Genomic DNA, 27,986 nt, shown 5'->3' on the forward strand with positions numbered 1-27,986 from the left:
GTAAACCGCAATGAGAGAGGGGGAGAGAGAAAAAAAGAAGGAGAGAGAGAGGTATCTTACCTCGTGAGTGAGGAGTGTGTGGAATCGCCACGTGTTATCCGGAGCTCAGGACCTCCTCGTGCCGCATCCCGACTACCGGATCCGTAACGTCGTCCAAGTCGATTTTTCGGGTCTTAGAAAAAGATAGAAAATCCTGTAACGATTTTCTCTCAAGTTGTAAATGAAATAAATATTAAGGCCAATATTCAAATGATTTATCGTCAAACAAATTTGGACCACACTTTTCGTCGGTTAGTGTTTTCTCCGATGATTTATGCATGCACGTGTCCCGTGGGTCAACGTTTTATGAAATAAGTTTATAAACTTTAATTGTTGTTTCACGTAACAATCAACGTTTCGTCGACTTTATTGCTTTTTTCAATTGAAATATTTCGTTCGTATCTGCGCACTTCACATCACCTTTCCGTCTCTGGCCAATGGAAATCTCAATGCAGTATTTAATCACAAGTAGCACCCGCGATAATACAAACAGAATAAACGTGAGTGAAACTTTTCTGACTTTTGGTTTCAACTCTTCTTCGGTATACACAACGCTTTATATATCGATGGCGTTTATTTTCAACGTCGAATCGATTTTTTCTCTGGTTTTTATTTCATTACTTTTTCTCCCCGCGATACACACATTTGTCTCCGAAGCCTGATAATTGAAAATTTCATCTATTTCCCGCCAAAATGACCGTTCAATCTTTGTCAATGGACAACATTCGCTTTCCACGCCCCCGCATACCGTCCCTTCTTCGCCCCCCCCCCCTCTCTCTCTTCCTCTCTCTCTCTCTCTCTCTCTCTCTCTCTCTCTCTCAAACGTATTTCTATGCTCTAATCGTGGTTTCGCGAGCTCCCTGCTCACGTGTCGTGTTTAATTATACACATTTACGTTCTTCCACATGTACACTCGAATATGCAATCATGTGTACAAGTACACGAGGTATAAACATGTATATAAGCCGATTACATATACACACATACATATATATGTGGTTTTATACATGTGCACGTATCGGTGGAGAGCTCAAGCGAAAAATAATAGAGACACGGGGATGCCGGGTTCTCTCTTGTGGTCCCGTACGCGACGAAGATGTCGTGCCGACTGATAACCCGTCTACTTACCTCCTCGGCGAGCCCCCTATAACGCTCACTCCCAGAACGCTCCTGCTGCTCGGACGTTGCTGCTGCTGTACGACAGGTGCCCGCTACGAAGGGGAGAGGGGGAATGAGTGAACGAGAGGCGGAGGAGGAGAAGGAAGAGAAGTTGGGGAAGGAGGCGGATGAGGATGTGAAGGAGGAGAAGAAGAGAACGAGCGGTGCAGCCCGGTCTCGGCTCGCGCGGAATTGCTGCTCAACCTCACTCTTTGCTGCACACAACAATGATGTGTGTACGGTACATTCGGCACATGTGACTACATACACCTATATATTCACCACTTTTAAGAGGTGTTAAAACATTTTTAAGTTTTTAAAAGCCCCTCGATTGACTCGAGACACTGGAATGGAGAATATACGAACGAGTCGATTCCTCGCACGGGGGATTTAGCGCTTTTCATTTTCTCTGGAGCAGACGTTCAGCGAGACTTTGACCAACTCCTGATACGCAGCTTGGCAGGGTTTAAATATTTTGCAACGAGAATGTGCCAGGACCGATCACGACGATTATGCGGTCACAGCGAGCATGAAATGTATGGCCAAGTTTCGGTTCTAGGGCTTTTTGTAGGTGTGGAGACTTTAGGTATAATGGTTGTGACAAACAGTTTCTGGGATTGGAGCTCAGAGGATGAGTTTATCCCAGTTTTAATAGAAAGCAGCGAGTGATGATAGCAGTGAAATGGCCAGGGTGAGGATTCCGCGACGAGGGACCCCTGCTTCTGTATTTTGACCGTAGTCGAATCGTACCGAATGTCAAAAGTTTTGAGACAATGATTCACCGTTGTATAGAGATATTCCAATATAATTTCGTAACGATGTTATACTGGTGTGACCATTGACTGAATACATTGTATAAACTCGTAACCGACTTCTAATCTCCATCGTGCGTACCCAACAACCTGACAACATTGGACAGCTTCATCGTTATACTCGTTACCCGCACTCGCTCCAAATTTGTTTCAAGTTTAAGGCGCGTATCGCTAAGCACATTGAGAAGCGCGACAGCGTCGTGTCATATAACACATCAACGTACTCTTTCAGGTATTTACATGTCTATGGAAGTTGTCGGAAAACCAAAATTTCCCGCACACCTTCTGTTCCCTCATACACACAAGTATCGAAGACATGCACACACTCACGCATACATGCCAATCGACGTTTTAATGGAAGAGGGCGAAGGTGGAGAGTCAATGTTCAAGTGCAAAGAGGTGAAGAAGAAGGTAGAGCAGTTGACAAGACGAAGAAGATGGAGACGAAAAGGGTGTAGGGCACAACCGAACAAGACACGAGGGCGTATAAGAATACCCGTATGTATGCACATACACTTCTGCAGATTCATATATACCTGGGATGTGTAAGCATCGGTTGAGTGTGTGCCATCGGGGGACCAGACCGAAGAAGAGGGCAACGACATCGGTGCTTACTGTACGAGCTACCAGGGACAAACACACGTGTATACATAAAATGCGTTCATGGATATATTATATATGGATATGGGATACTCTACGCAAAGTGAGGCAATTGCTGGTTCATCGTTCTAACAAGCGAGGCTCAGTTTATTCGCGCCGCTCTCAGTTCTACGTGCGAGAGAAATTTGAAGAAACTTGCAGAACTCGTTTCCGGCGAGGCTATTATCATATTTTCATCGATGCTTAGTCGATTCAATAGCTACTGCGAGATGCTCGGGTGGGAAAGGAAACCACTCTCCGTTGAATAACCCATACACGTGAATACGTGTATATAAATTTGTGAGGTCCAGTGCGCGTGTGTGAATATACTCAATCTATATACACGCGAAAGAGCCACCGACGTCGTTGTCGCGGTGATCGCATCTTTGGCGAGCACGCGGGAAGCGAAAGAGCGAAAGGCAGAGAGAGAGGGCACCCCCCCCCCCTTCCTTCCCCCAGCCCCCCCCCCCCTCTCCCCGCCACGTTTACCGAAAGATTGGGACGGTGATCACTGCAAACGCCGCCGGGTTGACGATCATCCTCTCTCTATCTTTCATTCTATCCCGAGGAGAGGCTCCACGAATCGGTGGGAAGCGAGACTCCGGAGGAGGACGCACGCACATTCCTTCGCTTCCGGTTCGCGGTCAACGAACAAAAGCGAATCGGAGGATGATCAGGTGAGGCAATAGCTTCACATTTTTTTTTTCACACCCTCTTGCACTCGGGCGTGCATTTTAAACGTGGATGCAAGAGTTACCGGCCCTTTTTACCAAACGCCCTCGCTCTCGCTTCGAAAGGAATAATATGTGGGCGTCGAAGATTATTCTCGAAAAAGATTATAAGGAATGACGTTTCAACCGTTGAATCTGTAAATACCAAGGAACAGAGAGAGAGAGAGAGAGAGAGGAGGAAAGAGAAAGAGAAGAGTGGACAAGGAAAAAAACGAGTGCGCGATATATTCCGTAACTTGGTGTGAGAGACGTGGTCATTCCCGAACATTGGCCCCGACCCAGCCCAACTCTTACAGTTCAACTGGCCCGGATCGACCGGCTCGCAACGCAGGGAATACAAGCTCCGGATATGCTCGATGCTCTTCCTCTTCCTTCCTCCTCTATCTCCGAGTATTTATCGAAGTAGGAACATTCGTTGGAGACAAAAAAAAACAAGAATTTGAGAGTCAGCCCGGGTGGGATGTTCGTTCTTAACACGATTTTCTTAGCATCGATTATCTATGCATAGTTTTCTAATGTTATTGATAATACTATCGGATTCAACTGTTCTACTCTCAATTTTCTCTTCCATTACTCCTCTTTTCGTCTCAGACGATTATCAGGGAGGAGGAACAATGCAAATATCCTTTTTCCATCAGATGAGGACGAACCTAAGATTGCGCAAACGGAAAAGAGATCTCGAAAGGGGAAAAAGTAGCTTAACCATTTTTGCCATATCGCTAAAGATATTTGAAGCTCGTAATGGCTCGAAAATTTCCAGGGAATTGTTCCAGGCTCTCACTCATTCACTAAATTTAGAATTTCCATTTCAGGCAAACGAACAACGAGATGAGAATCAACGAAAAATAGGAACTGAAGATCCGAACGTATACTCGAGTGAAGAATAAGAATCTAGATGAAGCTTCCGCTACAATCTGTACGAAAGCGATGCATCACTGCATAATCGTTCTGCGATAGTGCATGGGAATTAAAATGCATTTAATCGATTGGCATCGAAGTCAGTACAGTAATATAAAACTGCGCGGATCCCAAACGCCTACCATGCCTTATTTTTCATTGGAGGTTGAAAAAATATTGATATTTTTATCATTGAATCATACAATGTAACGCATCATTTTGAATGCAGGGTCCTCCGGGGCAACAAAAAAGAAGAGGAATGAATGAATTTTAACCACTCGCGAACGGTCATAAATATGGGATGTAAATAATAAGAAAAAATGAAGAATACGATTCGTGCATCTCTCGGAGGCTTTAAAAGAGCGAAGGAGAAAAATAACAAAAAAAAATAAGAACAACGAGCGAGTCGAAGTGGACCATATATCTCCATGTAAAACTTCGTCAATTGGTCATTCTCGAACGTTCGCTCCGACCCGTGCCAACCCTTTCTCTCTCTCTCTCTCTCTCTCTCTCTCTTTCTTTCTTTCTCCCCCGATAATCTCTCATTCCATCTCGTCGTTTTCGTTTGACCGGATGGTGGTACGATGATCACGCGAGAGTTCGCGGGATGGTCTGCGGCTTTTGCGACGGTCCAGGGAAGCAGCGTTTTCTCTCGCGCGAGTCTTTGCTCCCTCTTCGCATCAGGCAACCCTCGGGTTAACTCTTCTCCCGTGATCGTGCAAGCCCACGGGGGTCTCCCACTCTCATCTGGGCGGCGGCGTACGCATCGCATGAATCCCGGTCCTCTCCGCTGGAGAGAGTTCTCTCACGTTCCGGTGCCCTGGAGACTCGGGGAGACCTCTCTTCCTCCCAGACTTTTCTCATTCGCTCTATCGTTTTTTCAATGTAGTAGTCCCATTACACTCAGTATCCAGTATAAATATGTACGTGCGCGCATAATCGTATTATCCAAAGAAGACTCGGCACGGTGCAATTTTACATGCAAAACGATCGTAGTTACGACCTTACGCGATCGTTCCTGTGTTCGATGTATGCGTGCACCGGAATTCGTTGGGCCGTGGGGGCTCTTCCAAATGTATACTTACAAGGGGTCCTCAAAATTATTTTTACAAACTCGCAGTTAACCAGATTCGCGATACTGAAATCGTAAACTGCAAAGAACTCTTCACGTTCGATTGACCTTAAATGGTTCGAAAGGGTCGATCAATTTGGTCAAGAAACCTTTTGTATAGAAACAACGAATGAATTGTTTCATTTAGGAAAATTATCTTAGGCTCGCTGACTTAGGCTCGCAAATCAAATAATTTCTAAAAAAAAGCCTTTTTTTTGAAGACTCCGCGCGATCTTGGCTCAAGCCGACACTTACGAGCATGATTTTCAGGACACCAAGTATATAGACACATGTGAGGCAGGAGCTGATCAGCAGGCTATACTGGAGCAGAGAACACCTCTCAGCGCACCTTACGCGCTCAAACTTACCGAGAACTCTGCCACGTACCTTCATCGCAAAGTCTCGTGTACTCATTGTCCGCGTGTATGTACGTCCGTTTCTGTATGCGTGAATGTGACGAGAGAACGTGAGAATACCCTCGGAAGTATTCCAAAGTACTTACTTCACTTTTGAATGCGTATCTTTATTTATGATTGATGGCTCTGCTTTTTGTTATTTTTTTCGCTCTCTTGCTAGGAAAATGTAGAGACTGTGACACATTGACGACGAGAACACTTTTTGATGAGAAATGCGAATCACGATTCGTTGCTCAGTTTCATTTTTCTGCTGGGAATCGTTCTTAAAAGGTTAACACTTTTTTAATCCTTCACTTGCGAATCACTCGAATGCACAAGTGAATTTATTTGAGGTAGGTTACATGACGTTAGTATCGCAAGCATAGGAATACGCGGTATTACAAAATCATGGTTTTATTGCGACGATATGTCAGATCTTGATGAAGATTTCGAAATGATAGTTTTTTCATGGGTTTTATATTGAATTTTTCAAATGATTTTTTTTAAATTTCGGAATCCAGGAAATACGATAATACCCAAAGAGTTTTCTATCCTTAGCATTGAATATTTTCTGTTTGATAGAGAAATTCTTTTTCAAAAAGCCCTCGCACAATCAGAGGGCAAGACATTCGCATAAAGGTAATCGAATCTTCTCGAAAATGTTCGCTTTTCGGACGAAGTTTTCAAGGGATCGACATTCCCGGGCAAGAAAATAAAATTGAAGTTGAAACGATGCGGTTCGAAACCCGTTTTTCCCCTCTTTTGTGACTCGTCACTATGTCCTCAGAAATGAAGTGGAAGTAAGAAGAGGAAAAAACAAAAACAAAAGGGTAACATTTTCTGTTTTCAAGATCGCGCCAGTTCATCCGTCGCGTGAAAAACCCGACGAGGACGACGAGGACGAGGCGGCGTCCTGGTGCTCGGCTTTCTCAGAATGAGCGAGGTCGCGAGTCTCGCCGAGCGAGTGTTGGCCGCTCTCGCGAGTCCGCGATCGACGCGACTCCGACTGTATCTACTTGAGAAAGCGAGACAGTAACCGAAAGACAGAAAGAGAGGGAGCGAGAGAAAGAGAAAGAGGAAAAGAAAGATAGAGATATATGGACGTGCGGAGCAAACGTAGCAAGAGCAGCCGCGGCTGCTAACGCTTCGCTCGCTTCAATTCCCTAAAAGGAAGTTCTTCTCTCGTCGATGCGCGGACCCTTCGAGATATTCTCCACCATCGCCATATGTATATATATATTTTACACAGGATTATGTATGGAGATATGTGTGTTTGTATTTTAATCAAGAGCAAGTCGAATGGTGCAATTTGCTCACTTTTATGAGTTAAATCCTGCACGTCAAGCCCTTCTGTTTCCAAACATTCGACGTAGAGGAGTGACGATGTTATATCGTATATTGGAACGATCCTTCGAACGGGTTTGAATTTTTTTCGACGAATTTTCAATCCCGCATGAGCAAAATCAGTGAATTTTTTATTTTTTTATTTTTTTTTTACACACTTATTTTGCATATTTAAAGGAGTGAGTGGGAGAAGTTTTACAAATTTTATTGCGAATCATTTTTTCTGATTTCTGAATCCAAGATAATGTTTTGGGCATGGCTTCGGTGCGTCAAAGTTCGATAGTGCTCCTAAGGTCTCTGTGTCGAACCAAAGAGGAGTTGAAAATTGGTAGAAATGAATTGTCTAATAATTTTCTGAGCGACATCTGAGATATTCTGCTATCGGTACTGTCTTGCGTGGCAGCATCACTGCGGATTATTCAGCGTAAGAAGTTAAGAACAGTCGTTCTCTCATGAGTAGTACAGTGATGTTAGCTACTGTAAAAAAAAGTCGTGAATTGAAAAAAAGCTGAATTTATTGATGAGCTGTCACCACTCGTTATTGGAGAATTAATTCACGCGAAACCCCTCGCTGTATTGACGATCGGACTTCGCTCTATTATGATAGTATATCAAACAATGTCCTGTTCAGGGTTTGACAGTTTAAAGCACTTTAAGAGTATGGATCAGTCGACTAACCTCACTTGGAATTTTCGAAATCGAAATTCTTTGACACAGTTTGATCGATTAAAAAAAGGCTCTGTCAGCCTACGCAGAACGATGGCAAAAATCGACTGACAGAGCCTTTTTTTAATCGGTCAAACATTGTCAAAGAATTTCGATTTCGAAATTTGCAACTATCTCTCTCGCACTCATGGTTGCGATATACCGACTGATCCATCCTCTTAATTGTGAGAGACGTGGCGATTCACGCGAATCAAGCTCATCGATCGTAAGTAACGAGGGGAGTTATGCCAACCAGGCACCCTGATCATGACTGGTGAGGATCACCGGATAGTTTCGCAATTACCTCTGGATGTGAAACCATCTTTTTATCAAGCCTCTTTACGTTACATTGTCTATTTATGAGGTGGCTGCTAACCACGACTTGAAATGCTTTCCAATATTAAGAAACACCTGATCGTAAAAAATCATTGGGGTAAAAGCTTTTTCTTTTCCCACATGAAATAGCACTTTGGGAATTCCGTTCAAATAAAGTTTTCTTCGAACCAGAAGAACATAAGTTGTTGGGCTCATTTGCACTTATCATACGTCCTTTGCGACAAAATTTTAGTAAGGTTGGAGTGGAAAGATGAAGTGTTGAAGCTCAGGCCAGCAATGAAGTGATAGAGACGGAGTGACAATTATGTGCTGCGTTGATGAGAGAGTGAGAAAGAAACAAAGTTGGAGTTTAAGGTCCGCAGTTTCTTTAAAAAATTGTTCATTTTTTTTCTCGACGACAAAGTGCATAAGTTTCAGGCATTGTGTCGTTGGAAAATGTTCTAGAAATTTTTTTTTTCTTGCATTACCTGAAAATACCGACTTTTAGGAACATGTTAAGGTTTGGTTTCAAAATTATGCCAAGGACTATTCCAGCTGCCCTTGGGCCAAGATTCGATAGAGAAAAGGAGAAATAAACGATCAAATGTTGAAGAAATGAATGTTCTATGGAGTTATTGCCCTACACTCGATTGCCTATATGTTGCCCTATATGTTGCGAAGCTGTCATGAGTCAGCGTGTTTCCTGTTCACAGGATCCTCGTATCAGACTCGAAATCGGCAAGATAATCTCGCTTACATCCTGTTCAATTCTTGCAGCATTTCTTTTGATGAAAATACTTTTGATGAAATATAAATTTTGTCAGGTAATTATGGAATTATGCTACGGACCTATCCCACAAGGAACTCATAACTGAAAGACCACGATCCGATCTAGACCGGTGTGATTTACGAATCGCTGGTTCCAAGGACCGAGCGAGTCCTGAAACGTTGGATTTCAATTGCCAAAATTTTGTTATTTTGTGATCGATTGCTGGATGGATTGACTTGTAGCAAGAGCCATGCAATGAAAATGGAGAAGAAAAAGAAAAATACACCAGAAAATCCAAGTTTTTTGTCTGTTGACACGTTACCGGGTAATGAAAGCCTGAGAAAGAGACAGAGAGAGAGAGAGAGAGAGAGACGAGGAAAATAGCAGGTGGGGAACGGGAGAGATTTTTCATTTTCGTATCGCAACTTATCACCGATCTACGTGTCCCGAACCTCTTGTAGAGACAATTCAAGGCTTTCTTAAGTATTTCTAGTGCAGATATTTCCACACATATACGATCGTAGATGGCAGAACGAGAGGAAGGCTGTCGGTCGAAGCATTCGCTATAACGCGGACACGCGCGTGAAGCCACCGAACCCGTGCAACGGCACTTTTAATTAATCCCTGGAATAGAAACGTTTCCCACCACCTCCCTACTCTTTTTACTATGCCTATTTTTCAAGTTCTCTCTTCGACTATTGACGCCAGCATGAAAAGAAGTTAGCGAACATCGTGTTTACTCACGCGTGTATCATCGAGCCACGAAGGAGGCCGACAATTCAACAAAAATTGCGCATACGTGTTTCACCTTTTGTTCGGACATTATTCTCAGACCGTCTGCACGTAAAATGTCCGATCTCTCTGCACACTTCACGTCGCTCGAAGACTATCATTTACCACGAAAAATGGAAGTTTGGTCTCCATCGATAAATTGTAGGTTTCCTCAACGTCGTTTATGAAACGTGTTAAATGATTTTTTCCTCACACAGAAAGTACTGAACGGAATATTCTAAGTAATGATGCCTCTCGAATGGAACAGAGATTTTCAACTGTTTTTTTGTAGCAATTTTTTGCACGATGCACGTTTGAATGATATTTTGTCGTCATATGATCATCACTCTATAGAATCGGATATAATAAATTCGACATTCTTTATTTTCAAATATAATTTCCAGTGTATAACAATATTTTCTTAAGGAAGCTACTGCGTTATCGAACTTGTCATGAAAACGTTAGGCCATCGTTTGACCTGAGTAGTAGTTCATCTATCAACGTCGCTTTTCGTTTTCATGTGGGCGCGTTTATGTGTGTTCAAAGAGATGCAGAATACGATTCGTGCATCTCTCGGAGGCTTTAAAAGAGCGAAGGAGAAAAATAACAAAAAAAAATAAGAACAACGAGCGAGTCGAAGTGGACCATATATCTCCATGTAAAACTTCGTCAATTGGTCATTCTCGAACGTTCGCTCCGACCCGTGCCAACCCTTTCTCTCTCTCTCTCTCTCTCTCTCTCTCTTTCTTTCTTTCTCCCCCGATAATCTCTCATTCCATCTCGTCGTTTTCGTTTGACCGGATGGTGGTACGATGATCACGCGAGAGTTCGCGGGATGGTCTGCGGCTTTTGCGACGGTCCAGGGAAGCAGCGTTTTCTCTCGCGCGAGTCTTTGCTCCCTCTTCGCATCAGGCAACCCTCGGGTTAACTCTTCTCCCGTGATCGTGCAAGCCCACGGGGGTCTCCCACTCTCATCTGGGCGGCGGCGTACGCATCGCATGAATCCCGGTCCTCTCCGCTGGAGAGAGTTCTCTCACGTTCCGGTGCCCTGGAGACTCGGGGAGACCTCTCTTCCTCCCAGACTTTTCTCATTCGCTCTATCGTTTTTTCAATGTAGTAGTCCCATTACACTCAGTATCCAGTATAAATATGTACGTGCGCGCATAATCGTATTATCCAAAGAAGACTCGGCACGGTGCAATTTTACATGCAAAACGATCGTAGTTACGACCTTACGCGATCGTTCCTGTGTTCGATGTATGCGTGCACCGGAATTCGTTGGGCCGTGGGGGCTCTTCCAAATGTATACTTACAAGGGGTCCTCAAAATTATTTTTACAAACTCGCAGTTAACCAGATTCGCGATACTGAAATCGTAAACTGCAAAGAACTCTTCACGTTCGATTGACCTTAAATGGTTCGAAAGGGTCGATCAATTTGGTCAAGAAACCTTTTGTATAGAAACAACGAATGAATTGTTTCATTTAGGAAAATTATCTTAGGCTCGCTGACTTAGGCTCGCAAATCAAATAATTTCTAAAAAAAAGCCTTTTTTTTGAAGACTCCGCGCGATCTTGGCTCAAGCCGACACTTACGAGCATGATTTTCAGGACACCAAGTATATAGACACATGTGAGGCAGGAGCTGATCAGCAGGCTATACTGGAGCAGAGAACACCTCTCAGCGCACCTTACGCGCTCAAACTTACCGAGAACTCTGCCACGTACCTTCATCGCAAAGTCTCGTGTACTCATTGTCCGCGTGTATGTACGTCCGTTTCTGTATGCGTGAATGTGACGAGAGAACGTGAGAATACCCTCGGAAGTATTCCAAAGTACTTACTTCACTTTTGAATGCGTATCTTTATTTATGATTGATGGCTCTGCTTTTTGTTATTTTTTTCGCTCTCTTGCTAGGAAAATGTAGAGACTGTGACACATTGACGACGAGAACACTTTTTGATGAGAAATGCGAATCACGATTCGTTGCTCAGTTTCATTTTTCTGCTGGGAATCGTTCTTAAAAGGTTAACACTTTTTTAATCCTTCACTTGCGAATCACTCGAATGCACAAGTGAATTTATTTGAGGTAGGTTACATGACGTTAGTATCGCAAGCATAGGAATACGCGGTATTACAAAATCATGGTTTTATTGCGACGATATGTCAGATCTTGATGAAGATTTCGAAATGATAGTTTTTTCATGGGTTTTATATTGAATTTTTCAAATGATTTTTTTTAAATTTCGGAATCCAGGAAATACGATAATACCCAAAGAGTTTTCTATCCTTAGCATTGAATATTTTCTGTTTGATAGAGAAATTCTTTTTCAAAAAGCCCTCGCACAATCAGAGGGCAAGACATTCGCATAAAGGTAATCGAATCTTCTCGAAAATGTTCGCTTTTCGGACGAAGTTTTCAAGGGATCGACATTCCCGGGCAAGAAAATAAAATTGAAGTTGAAACGATGCGGTTCGAAACCCGTTTTTCCCCTCTTTTGTGACTCGTCACTATGTCCTCAGAAATGAAGTGGAAGTAAGAAGAGGAAAAAACAAAAACAAAAGGGTAACATTTTCTGTTTTCAAGATCGCGCCAGTTCATCCGTCGCGTGAAAAACCCGACGAGGACGACGAGGACGAGGCGGCGTCCTGGTGCTCGGCTTTCTCAGAATGAGCGAGGTCGCGAGTCTCGCCGAGCGAGTGTTGGCCGCTCTCGCGAGTCCGCGATCGACGCGACTCCGACTGTATCTACTTGAGAAAGCGAGACAGTAACCGAAAGACAGAAAGAGAGGGAGCGAGAGAAAGAGAAAGAGGAAAAGAAAGATAGAGATATATGGACGTGCGGAGCAAACGTAGCAAGAGCAGCCGCGGCTGCTAACGCTTCGCTCGCTTCAATTCCCTAAAAGGAAGTTCTTCTCTCGTCGATGCGCGGACCCTTCGAGATATTCTCCACCATCGCCATATGTATATATATATTTTACACAGGATTATGTATGGAGATATGTGTGTTTGTATTTTAATCAAGAGCAAGTCGAATGGTGCAATTTGCTCACTTTTATGAGTTAAATCCTGCACGTCAAGCCCTTCTGTTTCCAAACATTCGACGTAGAGGAGTGACGATGTTATATCGTATATTGGAACGATCCTTCGAACGGGTTTGAATTTTTTTCGACGAATTTTCAATCCCGCATGAGCAAAATCAGTGAATTTTTTATTTTTTTATTTTTTTTTTACACACTTATTTTGCATATTTAAAGGAGTGAGTGGGAGAAGTTTTACAAATTTTATTGCGAATCATTTTTTCTGATTTCTGAATCCAAGATAATGTTTTGGGCATGGCTTCGGTGCGTCAAAGTTCGATAGTGCTCCTAAGGTCTCTGTGTCGAACCAAAGAGGAGTTGAAAATTGGTAGAAATGAATTGTCTAATAATTTTCTGAGCGACATCTGAGATATTCTGCTATCGGTACTGTCTTGCGTGGCAGCATCACTGCGGATTATTCAGCGTAAGAAGTTAAGAACAGTCGTTCTCTCATGAGTAGTACAGTGATGTTAGCTACTGTAAAAAAAAGTCGTGAATTGAAAAAAAGCTGAATTTATTGATGAGCTGTCACCACTCGTTATTGGAGAATTAATTCACGCGAAACCCCTCGCTGTATTGACGATCGGACTTCGCTCTATTATGATAGTATATCAAACAATGTCCTGTTCAGGGTTTGACAGTTTAAAGCACTTTAAGAGTATGGATCAGTCGACTAACCTCACTTGGAATTTTCGAAATCGAAATTCTTTGACACAGTTTGATCGATTAAAAAAAGGCTCTGTCAGCCTACGCAGAACGATGGCAAAAATCGACTGACAGAGCCTTTTTTTAATCGGTCAAACATTGTCAAAGAATTTCGATTTCGAAATTTGCAACTATCTCTCTCGCACTCATGGTTGCGATATACCGACTGATCCATCCTCTTAATTGTGAGAGACGTGGCGATTCACGCGAATCAAGCTCATCGATCGTAAGTAACGAGGGGAGTTATGCCAACCAGGCACCCTGATCATGACTGGTGAGGATCACCGGATAGTTTCGCAATTACCTCTGGATGTGAAACCATCTTTTTATCAAGCCTCTTTACGTTACATTGTCTATTTATGAGGTGGCTGCTAACCACGACTTGAAATGCTTTCCAATATTAAGAAACACCTGATCGTAAAAAATCATTGGGGTAAAAGCTTTTTCTTTTCCCACATGAAATAGCACTTTGGGAATTCCGTTCAAATAAAGTTTTCTTCGAACCAGAAGAACATAAGTTGTTGGGCTCATTTGCACTTATCATACGTCCTTTGCGACAAAATTTTAGTAAGGTTGGAGTGGAAAGATGAAGTGTTGAAGCTCAGGCCAGCAATGAAGTGATAGAGACGGAGTGACAATTATGTGCTGCGTTGATGAGAGAGTGAGAAAGAAACAAAGTTGGAGTTTAAGGTCCGCAGTTTCTTTAAAAAATTGTTCATTTTTTTTCTCGACGACAAAGTGCATAAGTTTCAGGCATTGTGTCGTTGGAAAATGTTCTAGAAATTTTTTTTTTCTTGCATTACCTGAAAATACCGACTTTTAGGAACATGTTAAGGTTTGGTTTCAAAATTATGCCAAGGACTATTCCAGCTGCCCTTGGGCCAAGATTCGATAGAGAAAAGGAGAAATAAACGATCAAATGTTGAAGAAATGAATGTTCTATGGAGTTATTGCCCTACACTCGATTGCCTATATGTTGCCCTATATGTTGCGAAGCTGTCATGAGTCAGCGTGTTTCCTGTTCACAGGATCCTCGTATCAGACTCGAAATCGGCAAGATAATCTCGCTTACATCCTGTTCAATTCTTGCAGCATTTCTTTTGATGAAAATACTTTTGATGAAATATAAATTTTGTCAGGTAATTATGGAATTATGCTACGGACCTATCCCACAAGGAACTCATAACTGAAAGACCACGATCCGATCTAGACCGGTGTGATTTACGAATCGCTGGTTCCAAGGACCGAGCGAGTCCTGAAACGTTGGATTTCAATTGCCAAAATTTTGTTATTTTGTGATCGATTGCTGGATGGATTGACTTGTAGCAAGAGCCATGCAATGAAAATGGAGAAGAAAAAGAAAAATACACCAGAAAATCCAAGTTTTTTGTCTGTTGACACGTTACCGGGTAATGAAAGCCTGAGAAAGAGACAGAGAGAGAGAGAGAGAGAGAGACGAGGAAAATAGCAGGTGGGGAACGGGAGAGATTTTTCATTTTCGTATCGCAACTTATCACCGATCTACGTGTCCCGAACCTCTTGTAGAGACAATTCAAGGCTTTCTTAAGTATTTCTAGTGCAGATATTTCCACACATATACGATCGTAGATGGCAGAACGAGAGGAAGGCTGTCGGTCGAAGCATTCGCTATAACGCGGACACGCGCGTGAAGCCACCGAACCCGTGCAACGGCACTTTTAATTAATCCCTGGAATAGAAACGTTTCCCACCACCTCCCTACTCTTTTTACTATGCCTATTTTTCAAGTTCTCTCTTCGACTATTGACGCCAGCATGAAAAGAAGTTAGCGAACATCGTGTTTACTCACGCGTGTATCATCGAGCCACGAAGGAGGCCGACAATTCAACAAAAATTGCGCATACGTGTTTCACCTTTTGTTCGGACATTATTCTCAGACCGTCTGCACGTAAAATGTCCGATCTCTCTGCACACTTCACGTCGCTCGAAGACTATCATTTACCACGAAAAATGGAAGTTTGGTCTCCATCGATAAATTGTAGGTTTCCTCAACGTCGTTTATGAAACGTGTTAAATGATTTTTTCCTCACACAGAAAGTACTGAACGGAATATTCTAAGTAATGATGCCTCTCGAATGGAACAGAGATTTTCAACTGTTTTTTTGTAGCAATTTTTTGCACGATGCACGTTTGAATGATATTTTGTCGTCATATGATCATCACTCTATAGAATCGGATATAATAAATTCGACATTCTTTATTTTCAAATATAATTTCCAGTGTATAACAATATTTTCTTAAGGAAGCTACTGCGTTATCGAACTTGTCATGAAAACGTTAGGCCATCGTTTGACCTGAGTAGTAGTTCATCTATCAACGTCGCTTTTCGTTTTCATGTGGGCGCGTTTATGTGTGTTCAAAAACAGATCATATGTCATTGACAGTTCATCAGCTGCGTGCAATACATTAGTTCTCAAGGAAAGACTTTGCGTTTACACGAAAATATGTATGGAAATAAAAGAGTACTTCTCAATTTGTTTGTGAATTTATTATATTAGTAGTCATTCTGACTCATATCCTTTAAACAAAAAAAGTTTTCGAACGTGTTTGTCACATACATTGCTGATACATACATTCAAACTTCAAATTACTCGGACATAACCTTGAATATGAGACGTTGCAACAACATCTCTAGTGACGCTCTGGAAAGAAGCGAGTGTCATGCCTTATTTTAATAAATACTCCTGTCATAAGTCACCTTCGATAAATTTTAAGCCGGATAAATGATTGGAAATATTTCATCTCTCTACTGTTCAAATTTTGCTCCATACCATCCATCAATAACGGAGATATGGGGAAAAATGTACAGCTACTTTGGGATTTCTCATGAGAGGCCATGCATGTTAACGTGGCTTGTCGAGGCAGAAAAGAAATTACAGATATTTCGTGTTACAACCCATCGCGGACCTCAAACATTTGTACAAATGACTTTTACATCATAATTTAACATTCTGCAAAGTTTCATATTATTCTGTGCATTAAAATTATTTCCTGCTTAACTTCCTTGAACGACTTCGTTCTTCGAGGTTCACGCAAACAAAAACTGGCACTTTTCTTGATATTTTATTTTTCTTTACTTTCAATTATTTTTTAAGAAAGAGTTGTTATTTTTATCATTGCTTTTGGCAATGTGAAGATATCACATTTCGAATACGTCTTCTCCTTTCATGTTCCGTTCCCACAATCCAAATGTTGCTATGAACTAAAAGTTAAAAAAACATATGCACATTTAGTTTTTTTCAACTCTACAAGCCAATGGACGAGCAAGTGAAATATCTCATCAAGGTGATTTTCACCTCATTTACACAGAGAAAACCAGTCTCATGAATCCAGACTGTTATCATAATTATGATGCGAGTTTCGTAAAATGTTTGCATTGCTCATGCATCATTGCGCGGCCAACGAGTGCGCAAAGTGTCATCTACGATTCTTTTCAATTATTTGCACCGGAATACCAAACAGGTGCGACCTCGTGTTGTGGGCGTGTATACAGATATGTAAATATACAAATGGACGTGGCGTGTAGACGTTAAGCTATCGGGCGTACACAGCATGTAACTAAGAGTTCCCTACGGCATATTATGTACGCGGAGGTCTCGTGGTGAAGCTTTGACTAGAATTCGAAAAACGGTGTCCACAGAAGAGACGACCCCGTATACTTTCTGTCCCTTTCTCGTCCTCCACTTTAGCCATACAAGTTTAACCGTCGTCGGGCTCTGGGTGACACACGGCGTTGTACCGGCCACTTGCCCTAATACGTGCTCGCAATTTCTTCGAGGCTGGGAAATTTTCTGGCATCGATGTTTTTCGGGTCAAAAGTTCGTTCAACGAGCAACTGATACTTTACCGCATAACAGAAGGCTCCGGTCATGTGCGGAACACCGAAAGGGGAAGGGGTTACATCGGACGCGAGAATAATACTATGTAAAGGAGAAGAAGCGAGCGTAAGACGGGAGAGAAGTACGTGATTTTTTTAAATTAACTTACGTACATGAGTAGCTAATTCGCGTGTTACGCTTCCATCCAAAATATTTTCACAACACTCTCGAACCTCACTCGTCTCTTTTTTGTTCTATTCATTTTATTGAGAGTGCAAAAATGTCAAAAAAGGATTGCGAGCAATGTCTGGAGATTTTCAATCAGTAAAAGTGCCATCGTGTGCATGCGGTTCAGCAAATTGTTAGAATCTCAACTCAATTGAATTGACTCTTGCGTGATGTACACTCGGTGAGGAGTTTTTTCGCGTATTTAGAAAAGTCTACGAAAGCAGTTCATAATGGCTGGGCCTAACTACGTACGTCAGGTTCAATAGTTAAAGAGAATTATGTAGGATTCTGAGAGTCACGATTCTAATCGCTCTCGGTAACACGTGGCTTCGCCAACCTGCTGCTTTCTGCAAATCAGAAGCATTTTTTTAGTATAAAATACGTATAAGAAACGCTGTCCGGATGTATCGTATATTTAATGTGTTGCATCGCGTGTAAACCTCGCCAGTATATGACGTTGAGTCATCGGGTATGAAGTTTAGACCAGCGAATACAAGCCAACAGGATATGACATTTGGTGAATAGTTATAATGGAACGAAAGACACGGAGGAGTGGAACGACGCGATAAATCGTTCCTGCAGCCGTCGTCGAACGAGCGACTTGGTGGTATAACAGTAACACAGAGTAGAACTCTCATTTCCATCGCAAATATTTAACGTAGTTTGTTTTAGTGTAATCATTTTGTGCCCTCGCAGGCAGAAGTTTGCTTTGGAAAGATGAAAAATTGCATGGATTCATGGCTCAGCCATCTGGACGATTCAATGACTAATAAAAGTTGTACGAATCATCAGACGGTGCGAACAAAGTTATTGATTGGTGAGAAAATATTTTTCAAAACTTAGTAAGCTATCTGTTACTAACACTTTTCAGAATAACATCTGTCACAGTGCCTTGATAATAAACTGCTTTGCAGAATGAATAATTATATACACGAATAATTTATCAATCGATTAGGACACGGACGAAGTGCGGAAATGATCCGGATGATATTCACTTTGGGGAATCTTCAGAAACATGGATTAGAGAAAATTTTTGGAAAAGCTGTTTGGAAGATTGAGTCTTGAAGGTGAATGTAAAATGAAGCATATACTCAGCGACTCTCTAATAATAATGTTTAATAATGAATCATGAATATACAAGCAAGGAAAAAAACTGAGAATATCACTAATTCTGAGAGAGCAAGAAATTGAAGAACGAAATTTACGACGCTTGTGCCAGTATCGAGGCAAAATAGCGAGATGAAAATTTTTTTTCCAAGATCTCCGGGAAGTCGTGATTCCTTCTTGAATGTCAACGATAATTCATTATTTACTTGACACTGCATCAAGAAATCACAACCTTCTAAGGTGGGGTCCGCGATGTGAACGATAACCGCATCAATCGATGATTAGTGGAATAAAAAGAAAACTCAGACGAATTGGCGTCGAATACTGGGGAAAAATAAAAAAATTATACACAAAAATTAGAGTTTTTCTTCAAGCAATTCCAAGTTCTTGCAATTTATCCTTTGTCGTTGATTCCTTATTTCGATAGAGAAACGCGACAGCCAATAAACGTGAGTGGACACTGTAGAAAGGTGATTTTCCAAGAGGATCGAGTATTATCGTCGAAAAGGTCGCAAAGTGACGGAGGAGAAAAAAGCGGAAAAAAGTGAGCTCACTTCCCTACCCCTCTGGGGCTAAAAACCGGATGCTCGCGACGCTTGGTGCATCCTCACACGCTCTTGACTGCCGCGGATCCGCGGAAGACTTTATCACAAAAGTAAAAAGGCCACTAAGTTCTGACTAAGTATATCTATGCATATACACATGCGTGTGTGATATACGAGAGTATCGAGTAAATTCTCACAGTCAATAGGGCGCATCTATCTTTTCTTCATCGCGTTAAATAGCAAAAGAGTAAATGTTCGTTCAACAGTAGAAATGCGATGGGTGCAGGTGCCTTTAAAGCCATTATACACTGTGACTGACGTACGTGCGCTCGCGTACGACTTTTAACACGAACTCCACATTCGTGTGCAGTTATAAACTAACGTACACCACATAGACGTCTAATTCAATTAAAAGTAACAACCGCAATGTTCTTCTCACTGTTTTCACCACGTGTGGAATCACCTACACGAGCATAAAAGTGGCTTATACACAGACACACACTCATCGATCACCTGCAAGTGGCGGAAGAAGTGAGTTTATGCTGAGCCTTTTATTTCCGATGGGTACTTATTCTGTACGATGGAAATTTAAGCACAGAAATAGAATGAAGTAGGAGATTTGCATTCGTTCCGCTTGAGTGTTTCAGCCGCGATTATCGCCCAGCGAGAGGAGCTGAAGAGGCTTTGAATGTTTCGTGTCTATGAGCCCAAACGGCTCAACCGATTTGGAAGATCAGGTATCATCCGATTCGGTTTGACATGTGCGAGGCTCCAAATAATCGGCACATTTATATAGCGGTCAGTGTCAAAGTGCGTTGACCTCTCTGTAGATAAACTAGGCCGGATTAAGCGAGTTTTCATCTTTGCACAGTCCGTTGTTTGATTCTGTTTTAGTCAATTTAAAGTAAAAAAGGAAAAAAATGGTGGAGAATTGCAAATTGTCTCAAGGGGAGTTAACTAGTGATTTGAAAAAAAAATAAAAACTATTTCAGGAAGTTTTCGAACGTCAAAACGGTTAGGAAAATAAAATGCCGCAAGGCAAAGGTCCCCTTTCCCTGCGTAGACACACGAGTAATTCTGATTTATAACTTATTTTTTTGAAAGTATGATTTTTTGAATACAAATCGTGAGATCGTTCATTGAATTCAGAAATAAATGGATAAAAAATTGGAACTTTACATGTTGTAGGATTACTTAAATTGGAGGAGGAGGGTCCTTTCGAGGGTCACAGAGGCGTTGGGGCGATGTAGGGTCCGATTGAATATTTTCCTCGATAAATCGTATGGTCCGTTCTCGCTAAGCCGAACAGATGGTGCTCTGTGGGTATAACCCGGGAATCGATTTATCGTTGTAACGAACTTTACGCATTCTTTAATAATGGCTCAACATTTTTTCCGAGCCAGAGTTCTTTAATTGATGTTTCAAATAAACGGCCCAGAGACTTAAGCTTTAATAAGTGCAGTTTTATTAATTTATTCGCTGCAATGCACCGATGAATTGACACTTTTTTCTAGTTCCCTCCTAACGATATTTATTTTAATCGTTCAAGCAACACTATTTTTTGACAAGAATCACAATGAAATGGTGCATTGCAAGCGACGAATGATGATGAATACATAAATTTTATCCCATCGAATCTTCGTTACTCCATAATCGTAAATTTATTCACCACAATACCAGACTACCCATTTGTCGAGAATATTCAGCTCACTCATAAAAAACAGGTTGAATTATTTTGAAAAATTTCCGAGTCCAAAACGATTCATATCTGACACGGTACACTCGCAACACGAAAGGTACTCTCACGAATACATACTTTAGACTAAGACCGAATCTGAGAAGGTACCTAAGTAAAAGTGCACGACGTTATATATATTGGACTCTTACTCATCGGATTACTTAACGACACAGCGTTACCACTCGTATGAAATAATATATAAGTTCTATAATTTGTGTTGTATTCACGTAAGCATGCCAGTATCTCGCTTCTATATCCTCCAGAGTTCGGGTTCGCGCGCGCGAGACGTCCATTACTTGGTATTAAAAGGAATGGACCACTTCTTTCACGCAGCTTCCATTTCTCCTTTTTCTATTCCTCTTTCTTCAATGCATGACTACATCTATATATACACATTTACATATATATGTACGTATATATACATAGACCGACATTAGTGCACGTGTGTGTGCGTTAGTCCACGATTGTGTACTACTGAGCAAAAGAGCTGGCAGCGATGCTGGGCGATTATATATCGGAGTACATAGGGAGGATAGTACGTGGGGAAATGCCACCAGTAACAGGAATGGTCACCGAGTTACGACGACGTCGAGAAGAGGCGGGAAGAAGCATATTATCGGAAAAGAGTACGTTCGCATAGCCTTTTACAATAGGCGAACACGCGCGACTAATGTACCTCGAATGATCTCTCACGAGATACAGAGAAAGAGAGGAGTTGAGAGGGCAGAGGAAAAACGAATGGCGAGGAAGAAGAATTGCTTCCATCTCCATTTACGAAATTTTTTAGTGAAAAAACTGGGTCTGGTATACCTTTCGTTGATAACTGATTTATGAACTCGTTCAGTTTGAGATTCTTTTTTCTTCATTTTTTTCCTCTTGCGAGACTCGCGGTAACTGGATTTAGCGATTCGAATTTTCATGCTCCCTTAGTACTTCAACATTTTTCAGAACTCAAATATATTAATGTTCGTCCATTTATTTCTATACACTGATCAATATATTCTAGTTGCTTTAGAAAATCGCGCATTGCAATCCTTTTATACGAAGAGATTCCATATCGCGCTTGCTTTTCATTCCTCCTGCTTCACTCATCTTTGTGCACTGCTCTATTGCATATGACGGGTCGGACGGAATTGCAGAATCTTTGTGCCCCGAGTAAGTTGACCGTATTTCCACTGATCGAGTATCGCGCCGCATAATTAGAAGTTTGCTTCGCTTGCTAATTCGACTGAATTTTGGAATTTCGCGTGGCACGTCCTGCTTCAAGTTAACGATGTGAGCACACGATATACGTCTGATCAACATGCGTACAGCAACTGCAGGGTCAAGTGGCACGCACGTCGATAAGTGATGTACTCGTGAGTGTCACGCAAGCATTCGTACTCCTTCCACTGCTCCTCTCGCTCCGTGAGAGATTCTTTTATCGCGATGAGAAGAGCTCCAGGTAACCTCGGAAGAGAAGGCATAATATGAGGAGTATTACCTTCCTTCGTACTCTCTGCCTTTATCTCCCATTCTTCATTCCTCTCTTTCTCAGAGTTTCTCACCTGACGTTTATGCCCGGAGGAGGGGTGCTCGAACCTTTAACGGGAAAAGTTCACTTTCCGTTGTTTCAGTCCCGATACATTGGCCGCGGGCTTGAAATTCGATTAAAAAACGATTTCTTTCCTTGCACCTTTCAATTCAAATGTACCCTGTTTGTACGTAACAATCTTTTTTTTTCCACTAAACGCGTTGGGTGGTTCGGATAAAAACAACTTTTATCGCGTCTAAGAATAAAAATGGTAAACTATTTTAACCCGCGAAATTGTCACCTGAGCCGCGGAACGAGGCAGGAAAGTCCACAACTCGGTATAGTCCTTCCGCTCCAGAGTAGCGAGTGCCATTTCTCATCACAGCTCTGCGAAACATTGGGCACGCGAAACGGAAAGTTGGACTTTCCGCGGAGGTATGGTGAAAAGGAATTGAACAAGTCGAAGAAGTAAATAAGAAAGATGATCGATTAGATTGGATGTCCAGTGAATCAAAAGTGAAAACCGATAAAAAAATGTATCACGGCTGACGTCGTAATCGAAAGTTTCCCGTACACGTCACAATACATTTATATCTAAAGGCGTTATTCTTAGTCAGCATAAGTTACGAAAGAATCAGGAGCAGGATGAAAGAGAAACAGAGATAAGAGGAAAAAGATCTTTGAGTGGGTCTCGATAATGCATCCCACTTGAGATAGATATGCATTCGTCTCCTCGGTGACACTCGCCATAATAGTCTCGCAAAGCCTGTATGAAATAAGGAGAAGGATAAAACCAAAGACAGAGAGATAGAGAGAAAATGAGAAAAAGATGTCGGAGCAGGAGAGAATGGCTCGAAATTAAAAACGTTTAACGACTGTGAGAACGCTTCGGGTATAGAATGTCGAAGAGGGTTACTGTAGGACTTGTCTCTTCACTGGCTGCACTCATCTGTAAGGTTCTCCGACGCTCCCTCGTGTGCTATATTGCACACGTGAAACAAATATATATACGTAAATATAGTGTATTCTAAGTTGAGTGAACGTCAGCTCTCGAATCCTTCACGCTTTAAGATTCAACCGTAAATTTTCAATAGCAATTTTGGACATCGAGTATGTTAAATTAGTTGTAACTTTTCAAGATCTTTACAATTAACTTTCGCTCATTCGAATGCAATGAAAGTTGCGACCACGACCCGAGACGTCGAGTATTAAGAGAAAGTGAATAAAAACGACTTCGCATTTTGGGTTTCAATAATGAATTCATCGCCTGGATCCGGTTGCTTCCACTTCACTCCGGATCCTCGAAAATAATAGACGAAATTCCGGAAATCGAGCGTTGAGGACCCCTCCATTTCCCGTGGAATGTTTCGTGTCCATATACGTGTACAAAATACATTGTTTAGTTGAATAGAGTGTGCATTTCTCTCTCCCTCTCTCTTTCTCTCTCTTCGTTTTCATCGCTGCGCTGGTACTCGTCACGTTGGACTCGCGATGAAAGCAGAGAGCTAAAGAGCGTTGAGACTTAAACTCTCCTCACTGCAACATGCGGTACAGAGAGTCCTCTTGCAGCTTCTGCTTGCTGCATAGCATTGTGCAATGCGACCGGTGGCCCTGGGATGAGTTCGGTTTCTTGTGGACCTACCGAGCTCACCAGTATCAAGAGTCGAAGCTCAGCAACACGGTCCACGCTCTTATGTACATGCATATACATATATATGTAGTACATTTAAAAGACGCTTCAAGTTGTCGCAATTCTTAGAGATGCATTCGCGAGAGCATATCGAGACATCGTCGCACGACTCACCAGAAAGACAGAGAGCGAGAGCGAGATAAAAAGAAAGAGACGCTCGCACCTGCCAACTATATCTAGTCGAACCTGATTAAACTCTGCCCTTTCGCGACGTATATTAAACCCGTATTTATTCTCATGCTGATAAAAGTACGCGCGTACCGTGATTTTTCGATTTTCAGTACCGCGATACTAATTATTAAGCTTTTGATTTATTTATGGTATGGCAGTTTTGCCATTGTTATATATCTTTCTGGTGTCGTTTTGGCGTGGAAAATAATAATTTTAGATTTTCAGTGTTCGTGGCACCAAGTTGAGACTCGGTGATGACGCAAAAACAAATTCTCGAAGGCAGTATTGAAAAAGAGTGAAACAAAATTTTATTTGATGCTGCAAGCAAATCCAGTGGATTGTGTTCGCAATATTGAAATACGTTGGAAAACGCTGTTGAATTTGAGCTCTCGATTGAAGAAAGCAAAACAAAAATCCACGTGTGATATAGTCCCCAGGCCTCTTCCCTCCGATCAAGTCCCCTCTTTACCTCCTTTCTTTCGTTCACCCTCTCTCTCTCTCTCTCTTACTCTTCCTATTACTCCTGCGCAAAAGATCGCGTATATCCGGTCTGGTATTCATCGCATCCATCAGGCTAGTTCTTCTTTGCCTTCTCAGCCGCTATCTCTCTTCTTCATCTCCTTCTATCTTTCATTGCTTCTTCACTTTGCTTGCACTATCTCATTCTCATCTCGTCTATACAAACAATTACAGACGCTCACACGCAAACGCACACTTTTGTAAGCCCTTTCTTCTTTTAGCTACAACTTCTTTTGCCCGTTTGAAACGTTGTCACTAGGAGAGTGCTGAGAGCTCGAAGGTACTGCAGCTGAACCTCCGAGTGATGCCTTAACCGATCGTTTCGCTATATACATCTGTGTATATATGATGCATAAAGAAAAGCGAGATCGCAACTCGCTCTTAGTCATATATAGTCCTATATATATACAGGAGGCAAGCAATTCGAGAGAAATCGTTCTATACTCGCGAGATGTTCTTCCACTGAGAGACGATGCGATGATGTATGACGACGACTTTATGGATATCCGTTGGTGCGAAATTCCACTGACACTTTTTGTCGAATCTATAATACGACTAGAAATCTTTGCTAATCGTCCGAAAATAATGCTAATTAAAATACTGCGAAAATATTTAAATACATTTGATTTTACCGACTCGATACATTACTCAAAGTCGGACCAACTCCGCCGCGACGATCAGGCGTTCCGATAATCTTTCAAGAGCATGGCCACAATATATTAATATTTGATGCATCATATTTATTATACATGTAAATTTTTCGTATGAGCATCTACAAATGAAAAAAAAAAAATAAAATAAAAATAAAAGTGCATCCACCGATTGATTCCTTTTTCTCTGATAGATCAGATATGGATGACAAAGTTGAGCCACTGCGTCCCTCGAGAAGAGAATATCTCGAGACTCGATCCAAGAACCCCTTTGGAGTGCACGTACTCTCGGGTTACTCACGTATCACGACAATGCGAACGAGAGACGAATGTCCCACGACTGTCCTGTCACGTGAGTTATGCGACTACCCCGCTGATGGACGTCGAATCCCCCGGACTATTTCAACCGAGTTCGGTGACGTTACTTGGAATTGCGCGAGCGCGGGGGTGAGAGAGAAAGAGAGAGGGAAAGAGAAAGATAAATTGCTTGAGACACAATCGTCGTCGCACCTGTATCAAAGTATCACCGCGTTTTATACCAACTGGTTGCCCGATGTTGCAAGGCATTGCCAAGTCACAATTCCAAAGCCCTGTGTAATCTGACCTAACTACGGTTTAAATGATTTATTTCGTTAAATAACAGAGAATTTGATGAATTCATTTGCTGAGAAGTGAACTAACTGTGAGCAGCTTTCATTCATTCAGTTTTTATTTCGCCTACACAAATGAGAAAATGAATCTTTTCTTTGGGTCAGCGAATGATAGAATTTCGTATTCGAACGTGAACACGCTGCTCATGTCTGTGCAATTTAGTGCATAAAGAAAATTCAGATGCAACTATTTTCTCTACTTGACTTTAATATGTAGAACAAAATTTTTAATATTCAAAGTAAGCCATCTGCGTTGATGGCGTCGGAATCGTATAAATGTGATTGAAAAAAGATTTTATCTCGACGTAAACTTATTATAGAAGGCACTCCACGAACCCTTGGAGAGTCGCGGTTGTGTTTTTCAACGAGTGATGCTCCATTCACGTCAGATGGCGCAGCTAGTCACTCTCGAGAGATGCATTAGTCGCTGCACTTTTATTTCGTATTCACCGTCAATTTTTCATCTTTCAACTTTTTTTTTATACAATCCAGCAAGAAAATATTTTCAACTTCCGTGGGCAGATGATTAGAAAAGTGGTTGAACGCGCGGCGGTGAAAGGGGGGGACGTGCATAACTGGGCTAATTTTAAATAAAACGAAAAAAGCAGTGGATCGCGTTAATAATTGAACAGGACATTATGGCATCAAAGTCTCGTGCTGGGTTCGTTACGCCATGGAATATGATGAAAGCTCGAGAGGAGCTTATACCGAGGTTGTTTCGCTGCGAAACTGTGCGTTTTTTTCCTCCTACTTTTGCTTGATGCTCCAAGAGTAATTTATTGTGAATTTTAAACTCTAATTATGATGACCCGGAAGTTTTAGTGTGCACACGAATGACAATTTTTTTTAACGTCCTCAACACCTTAATGTGAATCAGGAGAATTGAAGCGTTTTTATTTCTTAATTACCCTGCGGAGAAAGAAAATATGACACATTAAATAATGTTGGCTCCATAGTTTTCATAGCTGTGGGTAAATTCTTGTACAATGATGTAGGAGGTTAAGTTCGTATGCTTGATTATAAATAATTAGGTTGAATTTATGACACGCAATGTACTTAAGGATTTATCATGTTCACTGTCTCTTTGTGCTAATAATGGAACTTACACGTTACGAGAATATTGACGTTGAGTTTTCATTTCTGACTGGGACACTCGCAGAATATTTTTTCTGCACTATCCCATGCTAATCTGGCAAGTGTCATCGATCACTTATACGTCAGTTCTGCCTTAAATAACATCGAAACTCGATTTAATCGAAGTACCAACCTACTGGATAATTAATAGCAAAATGAAAACTCTTTGATCTACAGCTGGAACCCCTGGGCCCGCGTGATTCGATGACCTACTTCAATAATCATAAAAACATTGAATCATCGGATATGAGAATAACCGGATACGATCGTTTGCACGATCATACGCCTTATGATCAGAGCAAGCCGCGGTGCGATCGTATTAAAAGAGATACGATATGGCGTGAAATTCATGAGGAGAACAAGCTTCACAAAGTTGCAATTATCACGAGCCATTGGCACGGACGACCCAATCGAGTTAAGCTCGATTTCCATGACGGAAAATTTGGCCGAACTAACGAGATACGAGATGATTTTTATCGTCGAAACGGTGTTGATTTATTGTAACGATATTTCGGTATGTCAATTCCAATGCATCGTGTACATATGTTGGCACAGCTAATTTATTGAGAGTCTGGTATTGAATGAAAGGAACTGGAATCGGGATCGCATTTTTTTTTATTTTCACTTCACTCTGTTCCAGCTTACGTGACTTCCACCCTCTTCTTATTGTGTTGTATGTATATGTGCATGTTTTTATTGCAAGTCACGCAACACT

The 27,986-nt window shown here is 41.7% G+C and overlaps 2 protein-coding genes across 2 annotated transcripts in view; one reads left to right on the forward strand and one right to left on the reverse strand.

Annotated features, from left to right (window-relative positions):
* Nucleotides 1–27,986, reverse strand: part of m (miniature) — a 107,412-nt gene that overhangs the window by 31,066 nt on the left and 48,360 nt on the right. The gene's annotated exons all lie outside the window — the stretch shown is intronic.
* On the forward strand, nucleotides 26,776–27,775 carry LOC122419192 (uncharacterized protein C5orf49-like). The gene is made up of 2 exons (XM_043433523.1): nucleotides 26,776–26,868; nucleotides 27,449–27,775. Exons 1-2 carry the CDS (start codon nucleotides 26,776–26,778, stop codon nucleotides 27,773–27,775), a joined length of 420 nt encoding a protein of 139 aa, XP_043289458.1.

Source organism: Venturia canescens, chromosome 1 (assembly GCF_019457755.1).
Source record: "Venturia canescens isolate UGA chromosome 1, ASM1945775v1, whole genome shotgun sequence".
NCBI lineage: Eukaryota > Metazoa > Arthropoda > Insecta > Hymenoptera > Ichneumonidae > Venturia > Venturia canescens.